Source organism: Sus scrofa, chromosome 18 (genome assembly GCF_054392235.1).
Source record: "Sus scrofa isolate SSC_HxYL_T2T_F1_AM1 chromosome 18, Sscrofa_HxYL_maternal_Yorkshire_Landrace_v2.0, whole genome shotgun sequence".
Lineage (NCBI taxonomy): Eukaryota > Metazoa > Chordata > Mammalia > Artiodactyla > Suidae > Sus > Sus scrofa.
Genome location: NC_139400.1, coordinates 50,451,753 through 50,462,442, shown reverse-complemented (window position 1 = coordinate 50,462,442; position 10,690 = coordinate 50,451,753). Strand labels below are relative to the sequence as shown.

The 10,690-nt window shown below is 43.6% G+C and overlaps 1 protein-coding gene across 12 annotated transcripts in view; it reads left to right on the top strand.

The window, feature by feature from the left end:
* ITPRID1 (ITPR interacting domain containing 1) overlaps window positions 1-10,690 on the top strand; it is a 299,098-nt gene that overhangs the window by 261,969 nt on the left and 26,439 nt on the right. For 5 of the 12 annotated variants that reach the window (XM_021079198.2, XM_085005886.1, XM_085005885.1 and 2 more), the window contains 3 exons: window positions 5,049-5,176; window positions 5,936-6,047; window positions 6,754-7,042. In XM_021079198.2, the coding sequence (XP_020934857.1) occupies window positions 5,049-5,176; window positions 5,936-6,047; window positions 6,754-7,041 (528 nt within the window). In that variant the 3' untranslated portion in view covers window position 7,042. Of the gene's footprint in view, window positions 1-5,048; window positions 5,177-5,935; window positions 6,048-6,753; window positions 7,043-10,690 lie in introns of those variants that run through there. The other 7 variants (XM_021079200.2, XM_085005888.1, XM_085005887.1 and 4 more) reach the window with 3 other exon arrangements.

The following is a 10,690-nucleotide window of genomic DNA, read 5'->3' as shown; positions in this document are numbered from 1 at the left end:
CATGTAGTACATGGAGGAAAATGTTAGGGGTAAAACACAGCTAGAGAAGGTGACATTTTAAGAGGTTTCAGGGAGAAAATATTAAATCCTACAGTTAGGTACTCCAGTTTCCATGATAAAAACCAGATTGTTGATATTGATGACATATCATGAAAAAAATATTTTTCTAATTTACGTTTTTAAGGTACATTTGACAGGGATGTATAAATTAACCCATATTTGGTTTTCTATTTTGTTTAAAATAATAAAGTATAAAAAATCAAAACTGTGTTTAAAACTTTATAAGCAAAGGTCCTTCTAGACATACCCGACGTCATTCTTTCAGTGTAAATATGGCAGATATTTGTTCCATAATAAGACTTTCTCTATTTTCTGTTCATATCACCACTCTTAAAAAGCAATATAAATCACTTATTGACTGTGATGAGAAGAGAAATAACATGTACCCATGAGCTAAGCAGTTGGAAGTCTATTCCATCAAATTTGGGGGGGGGGGTGCTGTTACTTAATGTATTGATGTTATAAATTAAGCATCTATGGCAACAGCTATATACTGATACTCAATTAGCCTAACATTTATTCAGTTATATGACCACAAATGAAAAAAAAAAAGGGTAAATCAGTCTTCTGTGGCACAAACAAGGCAATCCTGGCTAATGAGGTTATTTGGCATGGTTGAGGCGACTGTGACAAATCAATGCAGATAAAGAAGACACCAGGCTCTAGAGTGGCTCAGTCGTACAAAGGATGGACCTGACTACAGTTATCAGGCAGATTTCTAGTGCATCAGGCAAACCATGGCATCCGGAGAGCACAGTTGACCAACTAGTACAGTCCAGTAAAACTATTAATATGAAAGGTATGAAAGAGAAGGCATAAGGGGTTGTAATGTATTGGAGTGTCCTTATGAATTTATAGGAACGTGGTTCTAGAAACTGAAAGAGCAGGTGGGCATCCAGCCCCTGGGAGCATCATAGTAGGTAGAAGGATTTCAGCTTCCAGGAGGAAGCTAGAATTCTGGAAAGGGTACGAGATGTGCTAGGGAAACTCAGGTGCTAGAACCAGAGCCAGGTACAAGGCAAGGACTGGGTCAGGAGCTACAGAAGGACATTGCTTAGAATAGGGACAGAAGAATGAACCTGAGCTGGCTCCAGGGATGAATAACTCTGCATGTAGAACAGAGCTCTCCCCACTCTGCCTACTGGTGTCAAGAGAAGGTCTTGGACCCATATAGCCCCAGCTGTGTGGAGAGATCTGGCAACTGGAAAGAGAAGTTAGTCTTGATTTGATTCTGTGACATATCAGCACTTCTGCAGAAAATACAGGGGTTTGTGGCCCATTATGCACAATGTCTATCTTCACAGTGGCAGGCTTGGAAGTTTCAATGAGTGTACACACACCCATTCATGTCTTCTCATACCTTGTCTCATATCGCCCTAGCCTTCTCTCCTCTTAAAATTTAGAATTATACCCCCCAAATGGTGGCTTATATCAAATTGATGTGGCATTATACTCCTCCTGAAACACATGCTATATAGGATTTTACTAGATGACGATGCATTTCTCTTTATTTAGATCTAAGGAGCCGCAGACATACTCAAAGGAAATTAAAATGTGCACACACATGTGTATATGTACTCACAATGCATGTGTACACACACGCAGACGTGCAGAAAAGTAAAAACAAGGCATTGCATTCATCCATAAGAGGAGGCAACTTACACTACAGAACAAAGAGAAAAAGCATCTACAGTGCGTGAGCCTGGGTTCGTAAGGCCTAAAAAATATTCTGAAGGAAAAGTGGTCTGCGTTAGATGCCAGGTGCTAGTTACGCTTAGAATAATTATTTGTGAAAAAAATTACCTAGAAAATAGGTCTTAGACCAAAGATCACAGGCAGAGATAGATAGCATTTCTTACATGTCAGCGGAGTTCCAAGCAAGTGTTAAAGAGCAGTTTTAGGTAAAAAGGACTCAGAAAACAATCCCCATCTAACCCCCTTACGCAGAAGTATGTGACAGGGCAGAGAAACATTGGCTAATTAGAAAATGCTATTTTTGTGGTCTTGTGGGTTACCTAAGATAATCGTTTGTTAATGTGACTAAACTGTTATATAGAAGTGAATTCTTCAAAATCATTTGTTGATTCAAAAAAAAAAATCCCAGAAAAGAAAATCAGATGTTTCCGAAATAAGAGTTTTAGCTATTAGAAAATTATTCTATAGTGTTTACAACTTGTATTTAAAGAAAAAAAATCACACAAATTTTAAATAGTAATACAAGCCAATTTAAAAGTGAAGGGTTGGAGTTCCTGTTATGGCACAGTGGAAACAAATCTGACTAGTATCCATGAAGATGTAGGTTCGATCCCTAGCCTCACTCAGTGGGTTGGGGATCTGGCATTGCCGTGAGCTGTGGTGTAGGTCACAGACGCAGCTTGGATCCTGTGTTGCTGGGACTGTGGCATGGGCCGGCAGCTGCAGCTCTGTTTTGATGCTTAGGCCGGGGACCTCCATATGCTGCAGGGGCGGCCCTAAAAATAAAAAAAAAATTTTAAAAAGTGAAGGGTTAATGTTGTTGCCCTTATCGTTGAAGTTCAGGTTTGTTTTAATGAACAGCCTGGGTCAGTAGAGTAGAGCTTGCATTGTATTTGAGTTACAACCTAACCCTTATATTAGAAAAAAGAGTTCTAAACAGTCTCTTTTTCCCCCCGCCCCTTCTTTTTGCCTAAGTTTTCCTTTTTTCTGAAACTATTCTGTGTCTGTTTTGGATTTCGTTCTGGAGCTGAAATGTGCTTGTAGTGTTTCCAAATGGCCAGAAGATGGCAGCATTTTGGAATCTTCTATATCACTCCCTTAAAACCACCATTCATTTACTCCTAAATCCCAGCCCCCATACCCTCAATGAGAAAGGGTAACCCCTAAATGTCTAGATGAAGCAGAAAATTCAGTGTGTATAGTGTTCAGCCTACCTGAGCACCACATTTCAATGGCTCTGGCCTGGCTGCCCCTAGAACTTGGTCACTTTGCAAGCATCTACTAAGACCAATGGACTCATTCCTTAGGGACAAATAACATATTCACGTGATCAGCTATACTATAGTCTGCTGTGCCTCAGCTAGATCTTGAGAAGAAAAGAAAGAAAGCAGGAGACTTGGGTTTGAAATCTACCGTTTTTTTTTTTAATCTCAGACAAGTTCGCTCTCTGTGTCAAAACACTTACATATTAATAGAAGTCTTCCATGGTCTCTAAGATCTGTTCTAGTTTTAAGAGCCATACTGTAGTCACCTTTTAAGCACTCTCGCCAACATCAATAACCTTCAAATAAATATTCCTCTACCTGGTTTAAATACACTTCACGATTGAAGCAAAAATAATTGCAGAGATATAAAAATGACAGGAGAGAGTCAAAAACCAAACTCTCAGAACAAAATGATGAAATATCACTCTTCCAGAAGGATCTATGTTATGACAATCCCGGTAAAAATAGCCTTCAAGCTGGCAAGATCTCAGCCATGTTGTTTTGGAGAGAAGGGTAAAAATCTGGGACTTCCTAGAAATAAGAGGGGGAGGAATTAAACAGAGCTGTAAAATTAGTCTCTGTGAAAGGAGGAAGAAGAAGAAAGCTTAAAAGAGGTCTACCCCTGAAATGAGTTTCCTTTAAAGAGCTTCCCAGAAGCGCAACTCCAGGCTCTTCACTTCCATCTCATTGCTGTCCTATCTGCAAAGGATACTGAAATGCAGTTTTTTGGTTAGACACTTTGATGCCCCGAAGATATTAGAATCCTATTAATATGAATAAAGGGGGACGAGATAGCCACACTAACCAGAGTGGCGGCCCAAACCGGTGGGCCTGGTAGAGATAGCATTAGTGTCCAACTATCATTAATATTACTCAAAGTCAGGAGTTCCCTTTGCTGCTCAGCGGTTAACGAACCCAACCAGGATCCATGAGGATGAGGGTTCAGTCCCTGGCCTCGTTCAGTGGATTAAGGATCCGGCTTTGCCCTGAGCTGTGGTGTAGGTCACAGACATGGCTCGGATCTTGTGTTGCTATGGCTGTGGTGTAAGCCAGCAGCTATAGCTCCGATTCAACCCCTAGCCTGGGAACCTCCATATGCCACAGGTGTGGCCCTAAAAAGCCAAATTAAAACAGATATATGTGTATCATTATATATATTATGTGTGTGTGTGTATGTATATATATTACTGAAAGTCAGATGGGTAGAGATTCTGGGGTTCTGGGTCATGGATCTATTCAAAGCATAATCCAGCCTGGGCTGGAGAACACAGGGGATAGCTAGTGAGAATCAGCAGATCAACAGAGTGCCTGACAAATAGGCTGGACTTCGTGGCTGCAAGAAAGTATTTAAATAAGGCAGTCAAGGCAACGACACTGTCATACGGAGAAGGTAAGATTTAAAGAACGATTCACATCGGGAGCAATGGGGAACAGGATTGGGAGGATAGACAGTTCAATTCTAGATTCCAGTCCATGGAGGATGGAATGTGTAGTCTTTGCCTCACTCCGAATGGGCTTGTTAGCTGGGCGGGGCTGATCCAGCAGAGCTAAGACTCATAAAAAATATTCTAAGCAGACTTACTCTAATCAGACACATACCATGGGAACAGATGTGTTCAGTGTTATTGAGCTTCAAAGTGAGGCAATGCTCAGCACCAAAGTTAAACAAGATTAAGCAAGACTCAGCTTTTCTAAGCACAAGCCTGCACTAGTCAGACCCTTCCCCTCTTCTCTTGTCTCCATCCTTGCATCTCTGCATCACCTAGTCTCCCACACTGTCTTCCTGTCTCTGGGACGTGATGTCTGCAAGGGCCATCCAACAAGGGCTGCCTCCTGTCCTAGCCTGAACTGCCTCTGGTTGCTTGGAGAAGCCAAAGGCTGGGCTTCCCCTATTCTCTTTCCCACAGGGTAGCAGCAGGGCTTCAACGCAAACAGGTAAGCCCAGGTGGGAAGGCAGGTGCCACTGTGGCGCACTCTTGCAGTGACTCCGAATGGCTTTCCTTCTCAGCTCTTTCTAATTGTTCTCAGTGCACAGTCCATGAGATGGAAACAATGAAGATGGTTTGCCAGAGTTTCCGGGAGCATTTAGAAGAAATCGAGCAGCACCTTAGAGGACAACAGGCGCTCTTTTCCAGGGACATGTCAGAGGAGGAAAGGTAATTCTCTAAGGGAGCCATAAAAGTAAGTACCAGCCTGCACACCTGGAGCAAGGAAAGGTAATCAGGGCAGGACAGATGAGCACCAGGGAGCAGGGCTAATGAGAAATTGGCCAGCTTTGCTTTGCTTTGCAGTTCTCATTCTTGCTTTCTCAGTGGGAGTCTGTGAAAGCCATTTGCCAGAGAGCAACACTTCCTCTTCCAGGCCAGGGCTATTTGAGGTCAGAAAATGGGCAGCAGCTGGGAAGAGGAGGCTAAGCCAGCAGGGTATCTTTAATCAATATGAATAGGGCTCATGCAAATACAAATATTGGCGGTTGTTAAGAGTTTTGAAAATCTGCACTATTTTCACATGGATTAAAAGTGTGTGTCCCAAAAGTAGATTAGTCATTGCCTGGGGTGGGGAGTAGGAATAGGGATTAACTCTGAAGGGGCACGAGGTTTCTTACTGGTGAGGTGGAAGTGTTCCAGAACTGAATGGGGGTGTGATAGTTACCCAGTTGGCAGATTTACTAAAAATCATTGACTTGTACTCTTAAAAGAGGTAAACTTGACAGTACGTAAATGATGCAGCAATAGAGATGTTTAAAAAAAAAGAAACCTGCCCTAGTAATACACTTACACCTGCAACTGATACAAATAAGGGAGGGACATTCTTTTTTAAGACATGTCTAAGGAGCGACCTACATTTTGAAAGGGGCAATGGGAGACTGCACCTGGAGGTGACTGTGACATTTGTTTCCTATTATTTACCTGCAGGGAGGAGGCTGAGCAACTGCAAACATTACGGGAGGCCTTGCGGCAGGAGGTGGAGGAGCTGGAGTTTCAGTTGGGAGACCGGGCTCAGCAAATCCGAGAAGGGATTCTCTTGGTATGCAGATGGGGTACGGGGTTTCGCTAGATCCTGCCCCCCGTAGCTGAGGTGCATTAAATGAGAAACCTGAGTATGCATTCATTCCAGATCCTAAGATTAGGTGCCAGCACCTTCATTTTAAGTATAGAGAAATGGAAGCCTCAGAGGGGCACACAGCTAGCTGATGGTCATCTAGGCTTAGAATTCAGGTCACCTAACCCCCATGCTGATCTTGTCCTCTGCATTGTAAGTAAGAGGTCAGTATCAGGAGTTCCAGTCATGGCGCAGCCGTAATGAACCCAACTAGGGTCCATGAGGATGCGGTTTGATCAGTGTCCTCACTCAGTGGGTTAGGGATCTGGCATTGCCGTGAGCTGTGGTGTAGGAGACAAACGCAGTTCGGATCTTGCGTTGCTGTGGTACACGCCAGTGGCTACAGCTCCCATTCGACCCATAGTCTGGGAACTTCCATATGCCGCAGGTATGGCCCTAAAAAGCAAAAAAAAAAAAAAGAGAGAGGTAAGTATCATTAGCCCATTTTCCAAATAAGAAACACAGCTTTTGACCTAACAAGGGCTAAGTCACTGTCAGAATCTGTTGCCATCTCCCAGAGCCCACTCTAGAGAATTCTCCACCCATCTATGCCAATCCCACAAGTCTGAGTTGCCTCCCTGGTGTAAATATGGTAAGTTATCCACATTTAGCATTCTTGTTTTCCTTTTAGCAGCTTGAGCTTCTTACAGAAGACCCACCTGAAAGCCATACAAATCTGCATCGACATAGCTGGACAGAAGAAAAGAATGGCCAGACTTCATGGGCGTCTGGGGCTGCCTTTCCTCCCAGTGATGGCCAGCAGGCTCCTTGCTCAGGTGTGACCCCTTTGGCTGTCTTTCCTCCGCCCACCTTGGGGAGAAGCCCCAGGATGTCTCCTCCAGAAGCACAGTCAGGGTTAGATCTGTCCTCTCTGTCAAGTTGTCCTGTTGGAGAAAAGAATACAAATGTTTTCCTCTAAATCAGAGTGAGTTTGATGATCTTCCTGTAAGACGTAAGAGCACTTTCTGACTACAGCAGGAATATCTAAATTTTCCCCAAGGAGAAGTTTCTTTCTTTTTTTTTTTTTATTTTCCCACTGTACAGCAAGGGGATCAGGTTATCCTTACATGTATACATTACAATTACATTTTTCCCCCAGCCTTTCTTCTGTTGCAACATGAGTATCTAGACAAAGTTCTCAATGCTATTCAGCAGGATCTCCAAGGAGAAGTTTCTATCAATCCTTCATCAGCTATTTTTTTTTTTTACTATTCTACCCTATGGTTAAACCTGGGAGGAATATTTTAATACACATTCAATACAGAATAAGTGAGCGCCAACTATGTTCCTGGCGTAGGGTGTGCTGGCCAAGATATATATATCTCAGGGTATATATATATGGTATATATGCTTGGCTGAAACTTACAGCCACTGGAGGAGGTAGAATGTGAACACATAAATAGGTATGAATTTGAAAAGTGTAAAAGTGCTTTGGAGGAAATAACAGAGTTTTATGAAAGAGAATCTAACAGGGAGTCTGATTTAGATCAGCATAGTAGGAGGGCCCGGGGAAGTGACAACAGAAGGAGGAAAGAAGATCCAGGCCTCAGAGGCACTAGATTCTCCAAAAGCCTTGATTCAGTCGGTGAGCCAGATGCATGGACACGGCACCTACCAGGTGCCAGGAACTCCTCGTGTGCTGGAGACAGAGCTGTGAAGGAGGCAGCTTCTCCTCCAAAAGAGGTGGATGAAGATTGAGAAACAACTACAACAACAAATAGGATCAAGCGTGTACTTTTTGCCACAGCACAAACAGCGTGACAACACTGTAGAGGGTGATGTGGGGGGAAGAACATACCACATTCATCCGAGGGGTCAGCCTTGCTAAAGGGAAGCTATTTGGGTAAGACCTGGAGGGCGAGGAAGAAGAAGCCGGGTGAAATTCTGGGGAAAGAGCACCGAAGCAGAAGGAATGGGAAGTTTAAAGACTCTGAGCCCCAAAACACAGCCAGCGTCGCTGAGTGGGTGAGTGATGGGGGGTGAACTGAGAGGAGGTCTTGAGAAATGGGCCTTCAGGATGACAGCGGGCTGGAGTCTGGGGGCCCGGGTGTGATGGAAATCCACCCCACCGTAGGTTTTAAGCAGAGTTGTCATATGATCTGTTTAAAGCGTCACGCTGACTGCCTGGTGGAGAAGGCATCCCTGGGGACTTCTGCCACTGGGCAGAGCTCCCATTGGAAGGCAGCTGGTGTAATCCCTGAGGGAGAAGCAGAGCCACCCAGGTGGCTTGCATCCAGCCGGGGGCTTGCAGAGCCCCTCCCAGTGAGATGCAGGGAGGTTGCCCCCGGGCTGCGTGCCCCGGCAGTCTCTGAGTCCTGCAGGAATTGTAAGGGAGGAGAAACGCGTGAAGAATGGAGCAGTCAGAAAAACTTGGTGGAGAAGCACTGCCTTGAGGGAGGTTTACCATCTGTGTAAGGTGGGCAGGTGGTGGTCACTCCCTAGCCAGGAAACTAAGAGCTATTTCTTTTTAAACTACCCATTCCCAGAACCCATCTCACAGCCTGTTTCCATTCTTCATCCTCCTTGCTTTTCAGAAACCCTGCGGCTTCAGCGAAGCCCTCTTACCCTTCAGCCATCCTGCAGTTTCCTCTGCGGACTGTACTTCCTTGGAGTATGGACGTCCCCTTTCTGTCCTTAATTCTCTTCTTTTCTCTCTCTGTGCCATCGTTCTGTACACACTCACTCTAGAGACCCAGTTCCCCACTCTCTCCAGAATCCCTATCCAGAATTTTCTACTCTCAACAAGATAGTTTCACCTGGAAGGGTCTCACTCAGTATCTGTCTTTTCATTTCAGTGTGATTCACAAACAGCTACTTATATGACAATCTCTTTTTCTCAAAAGCAGCCCACAGCAAAACTGCTCATTAAGCATGGACAATTTTTTTTTTTTTTTTCTGAGAATCAAGCTTAATGCTAAAGCAGATTCCATTTTGGGGTTCTGAAGTTTTGGTCAGATTCAGACATATTTTTGACCCAAATCGCTTCCAAACAAAGCAGATGGAAAGGAAGATTTGGTGGTGGTTAGTTCATGTGATCAAACTGCATGAAAGGGACTGACCATTCGAGTTGCCATTTGCTTATACAAAAATAGAATCTTTTGCTTGTGCCATGACACACTTGCCCTCACTTGAGCCTCTTGATATTAAGAGAAATATTCCCAATGTGAATGATGAGGAAACTAATACATGGAAAGAATGACCTACACAGGTTCACACTCAGTCCAGTACTTATTAATGAGAAGCAACTGCACACTGGGGTAAAGGGCTCAAGCTTGGTTTAAAATCTCTTAAAATCCAGGATTTTAAGCTTAAGTCCAGCTCCACTATTTGTGTTGAGTAAACTACTTAACCTTTCTAAGCCTCGGTGCCATCATCTGTACAATAGAGTTAATGTGTATATAGCCCTATAGGCAGGCCTGGAATGTGGTTGTAGTATGAGTCCACACTGAGTATGGCTCAGTACGATTAGGATGATAATTAATAGTAATTAGAGTAGAGGCAATTTTTGAGTATCTCCTTACATGCCAGGTAACTGCCTAAGCACTTTGTGTGCATTATCACTTACATTCACAACAATCCTGAGAGGCAGGAATTAATACACATACGCACGCATGACTGTGTACACACATGCTCGAAAAGACTGTAAATCATCTAAGTTCCGACAACTAGTAAGGGATTGAATTGACTTTGATTCCTTGTTTTGCCAGTGGTTCTCCACTGTGGCTCTGCCAAGCCTTCGGGCTTATGTGGAGCCCACTGACTTGTCCACATTAACCAAAGTAGTCCTGCTTCTGTCTGTATTATCTTTTTAGCTTTAGCAGAGATTTTCCTTTTTTAAAAAAGATCTCGTTCCTATAGAAAATTTTGAAAAGGGCTGTACTATGCTAGTATGTGACTCCTGCAATCAAATACGGGTTCTGGAGTTGCTTTCATACAAAGAGATGGCTTTCTCCACAAAGACTCCTCAGGGGAGTTCCCATTGTGGTGCAGCGGAAATCAGTCCGACTAGGAACCACGAGGTTGCAGGTTCCATCCCTGGCCTCACTTAGTGGGTAAAGGGTCTGGCGTTGCCAGGAGCTGTGGTGTAGGTTGCAGACGCGACTCAGATCTGGCATTGCTGTGGCTGTGGTATAGGCTGGCACCTATAGCTCCACTTGGACCCCTAGCCTGGGAACCTCCATATGCCACAAATGCGGCCCTAAAAAGCAAAAAAAAAAAAAAAAAAAAGACTCCTCAGAGACCTACCATCCTCGCAATTCTTATTAGCTTATGGCTGCTTGTCCCACAGCCATGAAGAAGGGCAAGAGTTCCTGTGCAGCCCCTGAATGATTTCTGTTTTCCAGTTCCAAACTCTTTAAAAGGGTACCTATCCAAGCTGATTTTATTCAGGAAAATCCCAACCACATATTTGAAATCAAGATAATTGCAGTAAATATTTGTAGAAAGTTAATAACATAGAAAACCTTTTAATTGTGACACCCAACTCAGGGTTGGAGTCATTTCATTTCAGTGGAAAAGAAGAAAAAAGTAAAATGAAACCACGTGATCATTTTCAAATTTAGAAATCG